Source organism: Prionailurus viverrinus, chromosome E1 (assembly GCF_022837055.1).
Source record: "Prionailurus viverrinus isolate Anna chromosome E1, UM_Priviv_1.0, whole genome shotgun sequence".
NCBI classification, from domain to species: domain Eukaryota; kingdom Metazoa; phylum Chordata; class Mammalia; order Carnivora; family Felidae; genus Prionailurus; species Prionailurus viverrinus.
In genome coordinates, this window is record NC_062574.1 from 19285066 (window position 1) to 19300595 (window position 15530).

Genomic DNA, 15530 nt, shown 5'->3' on the forward strand with positions numbered 1-15530 from the left:
CTGTTAAGACCTCGTTCTTAATGTCAAGGTTACTTATAACTTGGTACAAAAAGAATAGTTTCTGTTTTTAAGGGGTCCTGTAAAGCAGAGTATAATCAAAACACTAAACTTCTGACTCACTATTTTAAAATCCCTGAATTAAGTGTGTGGACCATAATACCAAGGGGTGGAAACAAAAATGTCTTCGTTCAAAAATAACTTTTAAAATTTGAACTCAAAACATACCTTAATGTATCATGTTTAAACACTGTCAAGTTTGAAAAGGAGCCACTTTTGTTTGTTCACGAGCTGTCATTGGATAGCATCATTCTGAGAGTGTGTATTTAATTAGGGAGTTGATGAATTTTAGGTATTCCTGCAATAGAAGCTTTCTGTTTCGTCAGAAATTGTTTGACCTGTATGTTGAGTACAAAAGTAGTTACCTAGTTAATTCCTTGTTTTTAAAAAGGTGCTAATTTTTTTCAGTATCCTCTGACAAGTATATATGGCCCCTGATTCAAGGAGCTGTTTATGTTACCACTATTCGTTCTAGTACACAGTCTCACATTATTAGTTTGTAGAAGATGGGAGCTCTGCTCAGTTTCATTTGCCAGTCTGGTCCTTTCTACCCCTCAAAAGGTGACCTGATATCACCATGACTGGCATGAGTGTTCTCTTGCTTCCCCTTTTCCCTTTTTGACATTTAGTTTTATCTAGAGTAATATGGTTATAATTTTTTAACACATTGGTAACACGTTGATCATAAAACGGATACTTGGGGGTTTTTTACCCTCTCATTTTAAGATGTAACCTAGATCTTTAGAGACATGGTACCTGTAAGAAGTGAATTTGGCCAAGAGCAGTATCACCTAGGGAATTAATGCAAAAATTACCAGTGCCTGGAGGCCACCCCCGTTCCAACTGAATGCGAAATTATTTTACTTGAACCCAGTTTCTTGAAAGGTTAAACAATTACCTAGAGCATCTCGTTTTCCAAATTAGAACAAACACCCCCCCCCCCACACACACACACCCCTTTCCTCTGCTCATGTCACATTAGATAATAAATAAATAAAACTGATCATTTGTCAGGCCACTTGGCATCCTTGAAGTCAGAAAATTAATCGGCCTTTGGATATTTGCTATAAATAGTCCAGTAAGCAGTATTTATAGAATAGAGGTACATGGCACTTGAACAGTAAGATATGCTGTACGTTTACACTTGGCCTTCTTGGTGGCTCCAGTCTCCCCTGTTTCAGTTGGGCACTGTGTCTTATTGATCTTTATAGTGTGTTGTCTAAGATAATAAAATGAATACAAATAATATATGTAGTCAGTTTTATTCTAATGAGTCTTAACTTATGATACAAAATTAAAAGTTTTAATTAAATATTTGTAGTAGAAAAACACTTTCTTATGTGTGCCATACTTAAAGATGAAAACATCTAGCATAAAATTAGCTGTGTTGATATACGAGCTGGGACAGATTCCGTCTCATTCAGCAGAGGCACCGTTAAACTACAGTTCAACTCTGTGCATTAGGAATTTGGCTTCTGTTAGATGTTGAAGCATATACTTGCCTCTAAGGACACATTAAAACTCTTCAAAGTTTAATTACATTCAGACAAAGATCATCTAACTACTGCTGCTGAACAGGAAATATTTAATTGTTCCTTTCTACCTCCATTAATTAGTTCCTTTAACTCATCTTTAAAACCTTCTCCACGTTCTTGGGTGTTTTATTATTTGCTTCTTAAAATATTCAGTGTCAGAATGAAAGTGCACAGTTTAAGTATTTGAGAAGGTGAACTGACTTCTTCCCTTCTCGCCTGCTCGATTCTAAATTGCAAGGCTGCCATGTCAACAGATCTTAGACCAACTTGTGGCATTAAATACCAAACGGATTTCATTTTTACTTCATAAGCTTTCTCATTGCTACTTTGCATTTGTCTTCACTAAAGCTTCTGTTAGTTAGTGAGTTTTTCAGTTCCTCCTTCATCTTTTCTGTCCCTTGTAGCTGTGAGAGTTCCAGTAGATTGCATCATTAGGTTGGGCCCTGTGAGCTGTTGTGCTCTTTTCCAAGTGTCTGATTCAGCAGGCCATAGACCACTGCTTGCCAGAAAATCGCCGTTGGTTCTCGGCTGACGCTTGCCTACTTGTTTTGATCGTCTGAGGGATGAGACTTTGTTTGCCAGAACTACAGTCGAAAGAAATAGGAGGGTGCAGATAAGAAAAAGCACTGCAATTATAATTAAGCAAATTAGCATAGCCATTTTGTTGTTGTTTTCCTCACAGACCCCTTTTTTGAAAATGTCATGGGGACTTTTGCTTGTGTTTTTGATGCTCGGTACTGTTGGAGAGCTGTTCCTGACAACAGAAGGTGTATAAATTTCCAGTTCCGATTTAGGAGTTAGAGATAGGAAAGGAGATGACGTGGCGATTTCAGTCATGTTTGTAGAATTACTCTTTTTATCAACTGCAGAAGTTGTAGGGTTTGTGTTCATGTTTTCATTTTGGTTTCTGCCCGTCTTATTTTGAATATCTGGATCCCAGACAGTAGTACTGTTAGCCCACAGATGGGTATAGTTTGCTTGTGTTCCAGGACACAAAGAAAAAGCTGTTGTCATCACAAAGGCAAGATGCAGGTAATGTCCTGCGTGTTCCATGTCCATGAGTATACTGGTAATCTGTTGGGACAGCAGATAATTTGTTAATTTGTGAAAGAATAGTGGTTCCTGCTTTTCTTGATTGTAGTTAAAAGGTGGACAGCTGATATCTTACAAGTTAGCTACAAACTCATACCTAATATTTGCTGTCCTGTTTGAATTCCTTCTCAACTGACTTTTTCTATTAGGCTATGTGTAAAGAAACCATTTAATTTCTGTTATTCTTTTAAATGCTAGAAGTTGGCGTTATAAATACCTGTGAATCATTTTAAACTGAATACTGTGGTTTTGTATAGTTTTCTCCCCCTCAAGCATGCTGAACTTCAGCTTTGAGTCGACAACTTCTGCTTCTACTTTCCTGATTCCTCCTTCCTGCCCCCGCCCAGACCCCAACCATTTAAGGATCTTTCTTGCAGAAACTCCCCACACTCTAACAATTGTGTCACTCATCTTTATATGGGCCTTAAGCATTTTGCTTTAAGTAGGAAAAGAACATGCAAATGGCTTTTTGGGGTTTTGTTTTGGGGTTGAGAAAGGGGAAGTGTGGTAGCAACCAAAGGAAAAGGATTTCAAATAGGAATTCAACATGTTCTTTAAAAAAAAAAAAAAATGGAATTCAAGATGTTCTTTTATCTTCCTGGGTGTTTATCTTGGAGCTTAGAATAAAACTGGTACTTAGAAATATACTCCTGGGTATTTGTGAAAGCAATTATATATGGTGTTGGTTCTCTCTTTTCACATCTGTATCCCCTGACTTCTTGTGGCTTTCTGAAGGCAAAGGCACGCCAGGTTTTTCAACCTAAAAATCTGGCATTACAGTGAAAATGAGGCAGATTTCTTATGAATAATATCGAAAGTTAAATTTATTGACTTTTTTCATCATCATTTATGCCCAGCATTTTTTCCATGAATATTTTGACACAATGTTTTAAAATACATGATACAGGGGCGCCTGGGTGGCTCAGTCGGTTAAGCATCCGACTTCAGCTCAGGTCATGATCTCACAGTCTGTGAGCTCGAGTCCCGCGTCGGGCTCTGTGCTGACAGCTCGGAGCCTGGAGCCTGCTTCAGATTGTGTGTCTCCCTCTCTCTGACCCTCCCCCGTTCATGCTCTGTCTTTCTCTGTCTCAAAAATAAATAAACATTTAACAAAAAAAATAAAAATAAAAATAAATAAAAATAAAAAAAATAAAATACATGATACAGTAAAATAGAGAACACCAGGATTGTGGGGATTTAGACTGAAGCGGGAAGACCAGGCAGATCTTGAGTCTCGACATATAAATAAAAAAGATGAACTTTAGTTGTGGCTTCAGGCTCCTTGGAAGGCAGTACAAAAAGGAGACAAGTCTGTTCCTAATTCTCATTATCCACCATATGATTGAAGATTTAAACAGAGCTGGCATATCTGTTCCAGGTACTGATGAACCAGCGGGAACGATCTATCACCATTATCAAATTATCTCTTTTATTATAATATTGTTTGAGCTGCTTTTTTTTTTTTTGTAAGAGTATCTTATTGTTAGCATTTGTTTGAGATAACTGGAAGCAAAACCTACATTATTCTCCTGAGATCGACTCAGTGGAATTGCCTGTTTAAAAACTTTATTTTATAGATGTTCTTCTCAAACCTGAATGTGAATGGGAGCCTTTTTTTTTTTTTTTTAATGTGGATTCTGATTCTGTAGTTCTAAGAGGGACCTGAGATCCCGCATTTCTAGCCTCCTCCCAAGTAAAACAGATGTCACTACTAGCCATGCTTTTTTGAGTTTTGAGGTTTTATAATAAATAGTTGCTATGTGTCATTGGATAATATTTGGATGCTATTGATATACAGAAATCGAGAATAACAAATGTGATACGTTGTTATACTAACAAAAGTAGCTTACAATAAACAAAGGTAAATGGCAACTAACCAGTGCAGTAATATTTCCTAAAGGAAAATAAACCTTTATTATGTGTTCTAGAATTAAGATTACTTTTTGGATTATGGTCTTGAATGGACAGTTGAAGGGATTGTGCACTGACTTCTATAAAATAGTGTTCAGCTTCAGTTTTTAAAGTGAATGACACCAATCTTAGGATACTTTACGGTTCTTTCACAAAGAGAAATACTTTATTTGGGGTTAGCAAGTAATTTCCCTCCTTTCATCCTAGACTAGCCTTCTGCATGCAATGCTAAAATAATTTAAAGCGGGTTATTCCTATCACATTAGTTCATTAACAGTGTAGTACACATCATGGTATTCGTACTCATTTCAGCAGTGCTTACCACGGGGTAGATAATAGGCCCGCTGTGGATTGTCTTCGGCCAGATGTACTGTCATTCCCAGATAAACAAGCTGTTAACAAAATGAGACTTTCTCTTGCCCTTACAAATGCCTGAGAATAGAGAACTGTCTCTGTATCCCCAATCTATGCCATGGAAGCCAGGTTATGTTACCAAAAGTTCTCTTTATCTCTGGTCATTTTGAATAAAATTTATAATGCCTAAGCATTCATAATGAGAACTTTATTTTTTAAACTTTTTAAATAACAAGTAAAACTTTTCAATTCACTGTGGAGTCTGAACTCACATCCTTTCTAATCCTCATAAAAACTATGTTGATGATAAATCTTTCCATTTCTAACTTAAATGTTACTTAATAGTACAGAAAAGAACAGTATACATTTTCAATCACTTATGATTCTACTATATTAGTAAGATTCTTAGGTATTATTTGAAAGCACTTCCTTCAACACTAATCTGTACAACGTTATGAGTAAAAAGGCATAAGAAAAGCCATATATATGACCTACCTTACAAATTCTTGGTCAAAATTTGGTTATAACCTGATTTTAATAAGCCACTTCTTTTCTTGTCTTGAAGCACAGCTTCCAAGTAACTTAAAGCAGAATAGCCTTGGAGAATATGAACCTTAAAGTAAATCTGCAGTGAAAAAAAAAAGGATATGTACAGCTAGCTTTCCACTTTTAAAACCAAACCACAGATGACACATTTCCTTTCTGCTGCAACTAAAGCACATGTCACAGGGGGGAAAAAAATCCAACTTGTCCAGTTGGCCACTGGCATGACAGGAGGCTTTGTACAAGTCCCCGCCTCCAGGGCAGGGAGGGTTTTCCGCCCCATGCCTTTTGACCTTATGTGCATTACATATGCCTGCTGTGTGCTTTTGAATGATATATTAGTATCATTCAGAAAGAGATGGAAGGGTATTTTTCCTGCAGCATTAAAATCTTCTCTAAAAATTTTATTTGTGTACCACAGGCTGATTTAATGACATGAGTTAGGATACCTGGGGTATTGGTCAGATAATAGAAACAGTGATACACATAACCGACATCTCAGATTGAAGAGCTACAGCAAAGACTTGAGAAAATATCTAGTAAACTTAGATCATATGGGGCAGAATATACTTTTGTGTTGTTGAATGTATACACACACAGTCTCAGCCTCTCTCTCTCTTTCTCCCCCCAGCCCCCAAAGGTCCTGTCATCACTTCATATTCAGTATGTCTAAATGGACTTCATTTTCCCTCCAAAAGTGGCTGCCCCTCATGATCTCTTTTTTTGTTGTTGTTGTCCACGATAGGAACATTCTTTGTGATCTCAGAGGGTTGATACACAGCAAGTCCTTTTAATTCAAGTCCTTCCTTTCAGCCCTGACCAGAACTTGGATCGTGTTGGCTCTTCCTTCATATTCTTGAATTGGTTTCTTTTTTTTCTTTCTTTCTTTTTTTTTTTTTTTTTTTTTTTAACTGTCACCATAGCATTTAGATCCTTAGGAGGCCATACCTAGACTACTACCATAGCTTTTTTTTTTTTTTCCTTACCAGCCCCGACTTCTTCATGTATCTTGTATACATCACTTCCTTTGATCTTATCACTTCTTTAAGAATATAAAGTTGAATAACTCCTTAACACCTATAGCAGTGATTCAGAAATGTCTGTGTACGTAAATATCAGATGAGAAGTTTTTTTAAAAACAATGAAAATTTCTGGGCCCCGCTGTATACATTCCTATGTAGTAGGTCTGGGCTAGCACCAGGAAGCAGACTGCATTTGTAACAGGTGCCACGGTTGATTGTGATACTGGGCTCCACAGAACATTGAGAAATATTGGAGAAAACTCAAACCTCTTGAAAAATTTTGATCCCTTCACAACTTAACTCTTATATATTTTTCAAACTGTCTCTCTTTTTTGTGAAGTTAAGCTTTGCACTTCATTTGGTTTTGTGTTTTAGTTTTTATTGAAATTCCAGTTAACATACAATGTAATGTTAATTTCAGGTAATTCAACACTTACAACACCTGGTGCTCATCACCAATGCGCTCCTTAACCTCCATCACCTATTTAACCCACCTCCTTCCCCTCCCTCAAGTGACCATCAGTTTGTTCTCTGTAGTTAAGAGTCTGTTTTCTGGCTTGCCTCTCTTTCTTTTTTCCCCTTATGATTGTTTGTCTTGTTTCTTAAATGCCACGTATGAGTGAAATCATATAGTATTTGTCTTTCTCTGACTGACTTATTTTACTAAGCGTAATATACTCTAGCTCCATCCGCGTCATTGCAAATGACAAGATTTCATTCTTTTTTTATGGCTGAGTAATATTCTATTGTAATATGTACCACCTCTTCTTTATCCATTCACAGTTGATGAACATTTGGGCTCTTTCCATAATTTGGCTACTGTAGGTAATGATGCTGTAAACATTGAGTTAGTATTTCTGTATCCTTTGGGTAAATACCTAGTAGTGCAATTGTCCAGATTTATCTCTTAAAACGTCTGTACATGAATCCTTCATTCCAGCTAAAATAGTTGACTGTTGCCTCAGCACATCTAGTTGTGTTTCTTTTCCTCTTTAGAGGCCTCTTTCAGGCCTCTCCATGAGGCCTGCCAATCCCTCCTCTTGTTGAATTCAAAGTTTCTCCTACCCACTGAAGCCTCAGCATCTTCTGTGTAGCTTTCACTGGCTACCCAGTTTGTGTTCATATCTCCCTCTTCTGAACTTTTTCTCTGCTATTTGTTTGTAAGTGATTACATACAACCTCATACCTTTCCTGTCATCTTGAAATATTTTATTTTGGGGCACCTGAGTGACTTAGTCATTCGAGCGTCCGACTCGATTCAGGTCATGATCTCAGGGTCTTGGAATCAAACCCTGTGTCGGGCTCTATGCCCTTGGCATGGAGCCAGCCTGAGATTCTCTCTCTGCCCCTCCCCCTGCGCGTGCATTCTCTCTCTCTCTCTCTCTCTCTCTCTCTCTCTCTCTTTCTCAAAAATAAATTATTTTAAAATCATTTAACTTATATTTTTATCTTATTTCCTCCCAACAAGATTTTTAAAAATCTCTGAGGTAAGGATGTTTATCGGGCCTAGTACTACCAGAGTCATCGAGTATAGAACTTTGGGCCAAGTTAACATCAGTTCCGACTTGAAGTTCTAGTACTGTGTTCTTCAGGGCTTTCTGGTGGTCTTTACCTTGGCTGCTCTCACACTGATCAGCATTCTTTTGAGTTGTAAGCAACTTAGGACCTAATATGGCTTAATCAAAAAAAAGAATTTATTGGCTCACACAACTGAATAGTCCAGGGGATAAATTCGGTCCCAGGAGAGGCTTTATCTAGGACTCCAATGAAATGACTGGGGCCCTCTCTCTTCATCTCTCTGCTCCATTTCTTCAGTTTTCAGGCCGGCTTTTCTTTCATATGTCAAGATATGAGCTAACAACTCCCAGGGCAATGTGTTTCCTTGTTTATAAACACCAAGAAAGAAAAAGTCTCAATTCCTAACTAAAGCTAAAGTCTCTGAATTGGGCCTCTTTGGCCCTTATTGTCCTGATTTAAGTCATATGATCATTGCTGAACCACCGGTAGTCAAGGTGGGGTGAACGAATTGACCAAAGCCATTCAGATGACTCCAGGGCTCCAGGGGGTCATTCCCACCCAGACTGTTCAGCTGGGAAATTCTGTGGGCCTCGAGGCAACCAATCAGTGTTCACTGCCTTCCTCTGTCTGTGGTGTGCGGGTTTGTTGCTCAAAAGGTTTTGAATTGGAGACTTGTCTCTTCCCGTTTTACTTCTACCTTCTCAATGTCTAAAGAATAACTGATTTTAGAAAATGGACTTAGACTTTATATAATTGTTTTATATTAGTTTTCTCTAGAAAGCTAAACAGAAAATTGAAAGAATGAAATAGATTAGTAGCATCTGTATATTTATCCGGAACCCTGTTAACCATCTGTGTCCTTTTTTTTGTCATCTTCCTTAGGTTTAAAACTGGCCAAATCAATGGCGATTTGCTGATATACCACGTCTTGCTGACTTTAAAGCCATATTATGCAAAGCCATATGAAATTGTAGTGGACCTTACCCATACTGGGCCTAGCAATCGCTTTAAAACGGACTTTCTCTCCAAGTGGTTTGTTGTTTTTCCTGGCTTTGCTTATGACAATGTCTCTGCAGTCTATATCTATAACTGCAACTCCTGGGTCAGAGAGTATACCAAGTATCACGAACGGCTACTGACTGGCCTCAAAGGCAGCAAGAGGCTCATTTTCATCGACTGTCCTGGGAAACTGGCTGAGCACATAGAGCATGAACAACAGAAACTGCCTGCTGCCACACTGGCTTTAGAAGAGGACCTGAAGGTATTCCACAATGCTCTCAAGCTAGCTCACAAAGACACCAAGGTTTCTATTAAAGTAAGTTTCACTCCTTGTTAGGTAAATGATTTGTTACCTTTCTCGGCTAAGCAGGCTGTGCTGGCCTTCCTAGGTGTCCTCATAGTGGTGTATTAAATGTAAAGTAAGTCCAGGTGAAGGAAAAACCAAGCTCTCTATCTTCATGGGGGTCCTGTGGAAGATATGAGAGGTGTACGCTTAATTATAGTCTAGGTCGGATTGGAAGCAGGAGAGTGTTGTAGAGAGTGCAGTTTGCCATGTATCAGTCAAGTGGTAGGAATGTGTGGAGGGTGGAAATTACCAGGTGAGAATTCTTCTGATGATTACGTGCTCTTTGCAGAGTGGGAAACGAATCAAGAGAAAATCCATAATTGTCAGTAGGATTCTTGACCTTTTTAGAAAAAATAATATTTGTAAATGTTTCCAGTCTCTTTTGAGATCATTTATCATAATAACTATTGAGTCCATTTGAATATGTAACGGTGGTGACTCTTCCTTAAATGGCAAACATGGTATTTGTTTGGTCGGTTGGTTGGCTGGTTTTCAGAGCCTCTTACAACTCTATATAGCGGGATTTAATTCTTCTTCACTTCACCCTCTTACACCTTCACTTCCCAGGTTGGTTCTACTGCTGTTCAAGTAACCTCAGCAGAGCGAACGAAAGTCCTAGGACAGTCGGTCTTTCTAAATGATATCTATTATGCTTCGGAAATTGAAGAGATCTGCCTGGTGGATGAGAACCAGTTTACCTTAACCATTGCAAACCAGGGCACACCGCTCACCTTCATGCACCAGGAGTGCGAAGCCATCGTCCAGTCTATCATTCACATCCGGACACGCTGGGAGCTGTCGCAGCCCGACTCCATCCCCCAGCACACCAAGATTCGGCCAAAAGACGTCCCTGGGACACTACTCAATATTGCATTACTTAATTTAGGCAGTTCCGACCCTAGTTTACGGTAGGTTTTTGAAAAAACCCTCTTCAACTCTATTCAGGGTTTGTTGCTTTTAGAATGAGGCCACTTAATAAGCTTTTAAAACAGCCTTTACCTTAATACTCTAAATTGTAAGGTATGCTGTGTTGGTTAACCAGCGTGACCTCATCAGCTTGTGGGGTATTCACATGAACTGTGGAATTCTAAATAGGGTGATTCACACTAAAGCAGTATATGTTCTTTCTCCAGGAAACTTTGATCTGAAACAGACTGCATAGCAGTTTTATTGTTTTGGGTCCCCCTGCCCCCGCAAAAGCCTTTTTAAAAAGTTAGTCCTAAGTTTCTCCTTCTGTGAGTCTTCTAATTATGTTTTCCCCTGTTCAAAACTATATCACTGTTAAGTTTCCTCACAGTCAAATTAGATTATCATTGTTTGACAAAGAAGGGCTTAATGTTCAATAACTCAGACAGTAACATTGCATACTTTCCACCTATGTGACTTCAAAAAAATTCCTGAAGTCTTAAGACTAATGCAGATGTCATCTGACAGAGTATAACTGGTTTTGTTTAGGCTTAATAATCTGAACGTGAATGAGGAAAGGGCATGGCTGGCTTGTGGGGTCAGTAGATTTGGTTTAAATCTAGATCAGCTACCATGTATGACTTTGGGCAAGATCCTAAAGTACTCTTAGCCCTAGTTTCCTCATGTTCAAAATAAAGGTAACAATGCCTTCCCTATATAGCTGCAAAGGTTTAATAGTATATGCAGTAGTATATTTTAGCACCTACCAAATAGTTTCTGCTCGGTTAGTATTACTGCCTCCCAGTCCCCGCCCCCCACTTCCTCTCTCTGCCAGTGTCTCTTTGCACTCCTCCCTGCTTTCTCCCCTCTGCTTTTTATTTTAGGATAATTCTTTGTCCCAGGTTCCTTGGGACTGTGAAGATTTTTACAGGTATAAATTCTTAGCTCCAGAAAATCTTTCTAGGGTATAATAATATAGCCCAGTTTTATAAGTGGGCCTTTTAGGATTCCTGATTCTTAAATAAAGGAGGGGCGGGGGGGGATCAACATTTCTTTACCTGAACGGGGCCTCATGGAGTCCAGGAACTCCCAGAAACTATACATAAAATTGTGTGTGTGCTTAGCTTTCATTATCTGCAAGGAACCTGTGACACCTACCCCCAGTTTGAGGAGGGCCCCATTCTTTATAGCTGTTGAAAATGTCCAAGAATAAAAGTCAATGTCAAAATAATGTAACTCCAAATTCCTAGGAGTTAGTAAGAGATACATAAACTTAGAAACAATATTAACATTCTCACTTTAGGAAAATAGAGCTACAAAGCCTGCCTTTAATTTCTAATTCAAAGTTCCTCATAGAAGAATGCTAACATCTTCTAACAGTTATCAGCTTGAATTGATCCTGTATTCTCGTCTGAAATAAAGTGAGCTGACAGCTTCTGCTTTTTGCTGAAGCAGGTCATTCCAGGGAAGAAACCTTTAGGCTGATTCAGATTTCAATGCCTTTTGCCCCCAGATGGTTGTTGCATGAATATAGTAGCATGATGAAAGTTCAGAGGTCAGGAAAACCTAAAATTTACAGGCCAAACTATTTCTCTTACCAGATGGGGGAGAAAAATGAAAATTTGAAAATCGAGTGTGAGTTTTTTGACCTGTCTCCTAAATTGCTTAAGTATATTTTCAGACATTTAGAAAAGAAGTTTTGTTTCTAATGGAACCTGGATATATAATTATTTGGTTGTTGTCAGTGGTTATGTGTAATGGAAGGAAAGATGGGGGGACTTCATTACATTACGTTTGTTTTTGACCCCCCAGTTTGTAGTATGTCTTGTAGGACACCCAGAAAGAAATTCAGTAGTGTTGGTTAAAGATTTTCACATTTTAATTGGATGAGGGGCCATCTCGTTTCTCTTCTCATGATCCCCATTATAAATGGATCTGATGGGGGGGGAGCCACAATTTGAGGTTTGGGCTTCACTGAAAATATGATGAGCCTCATTCTACTTCTTTCTGTTGATCCACCTTAGGACCATAAATCTCTCCTAGTTTATATCCCAGGGAAATGTCTTTTAGGAAGGTCTTAAACTTACCTGTCGCGGGAACCTCACAGTGCTGTTCTGGTTATGTCAAGAACCTCCTTTAAAGGAAATCCATAAATGGTCAAGGGGTGTTTTGTGTTTACTGTACAATCATAACATCTTGTCTCTAATGGATCATAAAGTTTAAAAATATTTATTATGCTTTGTAATAGAATCATAAGTTGTGTGTTATGAAAAAAAAATTGGAGCTATAAGAAAAAATAAGTGTTAAACAACTTCATTTGTGTTTTCTCCTAGGTCAGCTGCCTATAATCTTCTCTGTGCCTTAACTTGTACCTTTAATTTAAAAATCGAGGGCCAGCTACTAGAGACGTCAGGTTTATGCATCCCTGCCAACAACACCCTCTTTATTGTCTCTATTAGTAAGACACTGGCGGCCAATGAGCCACATCTCACCTTAGAATTTTTGGAAGAGTGTATTTCTGGATTTAGCAAATCTAGTAAGTAATAATTTTCTTTAATACTAACAACGATTCTAAGAAGAGTCCGAGAAAATCCTTTCATTGCAGAATTTGCCAGTGAAATCATAATTGATTTTTATTTTCAGTTGTTTACCTCCTCTAATTTTTCATCTGCACCTGAGAGAACTCTGCAGGAACTTCCTGGTAGACAACATTGAGAAATCTGCCAAAATTCTGGCCACAAACACGTGATGGCAAGATTCTGATACCTTACATGTCTCCGAGCCACAAGCCACATACAAAGTAGTTTTTGCTCTGTTCCAGTTTAATTGGCTCTAGGATTTGTCTTCTTAGCTGATTATTCCAAATGAGTGAAGTGTCCATGTCATCCCCTTATTTTTTTTTTTTTTTAGCATTTATTTATTTTTGAGAGACAGACAGAGACAGAGCATGAGCAGGAGAGGGGCAGAGAAAGAGAGAGGAAGACACAGAATCCAAAACAGGCTCCAGGCTCTGGGCTGTCAACACAGAGCCCGACGTGGGGCTCGAACCCACGAATTGAGATCATGACCTGAGCCACCCAGGTGCCCCGTCATCCCCTTGATTTTAAAGAAAGAGTCATGTTCTCTTTTCTCGAGGTTGTCTTTGAACTGTGATTTTAGTGTTCAAGTACAGTGCCTGGAGAATGCAGTGGCGCATAATACAGGGTCCAGAGTCAACTCCTGACTTGGCTTTTAACAAGTCCTAACAGGGGTGCCTGGGTGGCTCAGTCGGTTAAGTGTCCAACCTCAGCTCAGGTCATGAGTCCGTGGGTTCGAGCCCCACGTCGGGTTCTGTGCTGACATCTCAGAGTCTGGAGCCTACTTCAGATTCTGTGTCTCCCTCTCTTTCTGCCCCTCCCCCCAACTCTCAAAAATAAAGATTTTTTTAAAAATTAAAAAAAAAGTTGTCTTATAAATTTAACATCCACTCTTTCCATTCATTCATTCTCATACCCTGTAGTAGTATAAATGTTGCTCTTCTTCCAGCTTATTTCCTGACATTTGCTTCCCTTTCTCTCTCCATAATACATAAACTTTTTTCTGCATTCAAACATATTTCTTGATTTCTCAGGTCATTGAAAACTTTGACAGTTCCTCAAGACCAGATCACTATATATAGTTACTTAACAATAAGAGATATAGGAATGTAACTCTAAAGAGACAATGTGTTAAGACTGACAAAACAAGAAAAGCATAAAGCTTTGTTAAGAAATATTAATATTTAAAAAAAAGATTCGTGTGAATGACCAGGCATGTTGTGTTCCTGGATTAAACAGTTGTTCCCAGATTGTTATAAATTCAGTGCAATCCCATCAAAATAGCTTCAGGATTTGAGGATTAAAAAGGAGGCAGAACTGAAAATGATTTTAAATTTCACCTAAAAGGACAAGAGTAGGTAAGAAAGGATAGAAAGAAAACTGAGAGACACTTGATGTTGCAGACATCTGGACACATACCAGTACAGTAATTCAAACAGAGGTGTTCAAGAGTCAGCAGTCAGATCAGTTTAAGAGAAACAGATTGATAAGCATCACAAACTGATGGGGGAAGATTAAATCATTTAAGCAATGAGATGGGGAAATGCATTAAATTGGGTCCATCTTCACCCTAAACCACAAGATACCAGAATAAGTTCTAGTTATATTTAAGATATAAAAACTGGAACCATGGGGGCGCCTGGGTGGCTCAGTCGGTTAAGCACCCAACTCTTGATTTCAGTTCAGATCATGATCTCATGGTTCGTGGGTTTGAGCCCCACATCAGGCTCTGTGCTGCCAGTGTAGAGCCTACCTGGGATTCCCTCCCTCCCTCTCCCTCCCTCCCTCTCTCTCTCTGTCTCTCTCTCTCTCTCTCTCTCTCTCTCTGTCTCTCTCTCGCCATCTCCCTCTGTGCCTCCTCTGCTCGCGCGCGCGCTCTCTCTCCCCCAAAATAAATAAATAAACTTTAAAAATTATATAAAAAATAAAAACTGGAAGCATTAAAAAAGAAGAAAAATGTTTACTAGCTTTCTGGGTGATTAAGGACTTATGAAGGAAAAAAGTGGTAGGTGGAAACAAAGGAAATGGTGAACATAAATGACCACATAAAACTTCAAAACATCTCCATTTCCAAAACTGAAACACAAGTAAAAGATAATAAAAAACTAGGAAATAGGCTTGCAGCAAATATGAGAAAAGATTAACACCTTTAATCACAAGGAGTTCTTACAGATTAATGAGAAGTGGATCAACAGCAGTAGCATGCAGGTCATGCTAAAAAAGAGTGTATTTTAAGAAATTCACTAATCAAAGAAATACAAACTCAAAGAATAGAAAGATAACATTCAGTTATCAAACTGGCAAAGGATTTTGTTCACTTTATTTCAGTGTTGGCAGTCGATGGAATTGTGAACAGGGGCAGTGTTTTGAGAAAGCAGTTTGGACATGGGTATCAAGGCTCTTAGGAATGTTCATACCTTTTGGCCTCATGATTCCATCTTTTAGAATTTATCCTCAGGAATTGATGTTCAGGTGTTTATTATAGCATTACTTTTTATTTACATTTTTAAAATTCAGGCATATCCTACCAGTCAAGTGCCCACATCTTAAGTGAACAGCTTGATGAATTTTTACATGTGAATACATCACAAAACCATCTCCCAGAATAAGACCATTTCCAGCATCCAGAAGACTCCTCTCAGTCAGTACACCATCCCCTCACCAAGAGTAA

At 38.6% G+C, this 15530-nt stretch overlaps 2 protein-coding genes across 9 annotated transcripts in view; one reads left to right on the forward strand and one right to left on the reverse strand.

Annotated features, from left to right (window-relative positions):
• NF1 (neurofibromin 1) overlaps positions 1 to 15530 on the forward strand; it is a 248199-nt gene that overhangs the window by 194736 nt on the left and 37933 nt on the right. For all 7 annotated transcript variants that reach the window (XM_047831817.1, XM_047831807.1, XM_047831810.1 and 4 more), the window contains 3 exons: positions 8915 to 9347; positions 9945 to 10285; positions 12617 to 12819. In XM_047831817.1, the coding sequence (XP_047687773.1) occupies positions 8915 to 9347; positions 9945 to 10285; positions 12617 to 12819 (977 nt within the window). The remainder of the gene's footprint in view (positions 1 to 8914; positions 9348 to 9944; positions 10286 to 12616; positions 12820 to 15530) is intronic.
• Positions 1301 to 5635, reverse strand: EVI2A (ecotropic viral integration site 2A). Of its 2 annotated transcripts, XM_047831822.1 has the most exons (3): positions 5445 to 5635; positions 4918 to 4987; positions 1301 to 2666 (listed from the first exon to the last, which is right to left on the reverse strand). In XM_047831822.1, exon 3 carries the CDS (start codon positions 2649 to 2651, stop codon positions 1947 to 1949), a length of 705 nt encoding a protein of 234 aa, XP_047687778.1. In that variant the 5' UTR covers positions 2652 to 2666; positions 4918 to 4987; positions 5445 to 5635; the 3' UTR covers positions 1301 to 1946. The 2 variants fall into 2 exon arrangements, with proteins under 2 accessions (XP_047687778.1, XP_047687776.1); XM_047831820.1 differs by lacking the exon at positions 4918 to 4987 and having other exon boundaries at positions 5445 to 5633.

Excerpts from the sequence above, each read along its gene's own strand:
- EVI2A (XM_047831822.1), bottom strand. The coding sequence starts at position 2,651 with ATGGACATGGAACACGCAGGACATTACCTGCATCTTGCCTTTGTGATG.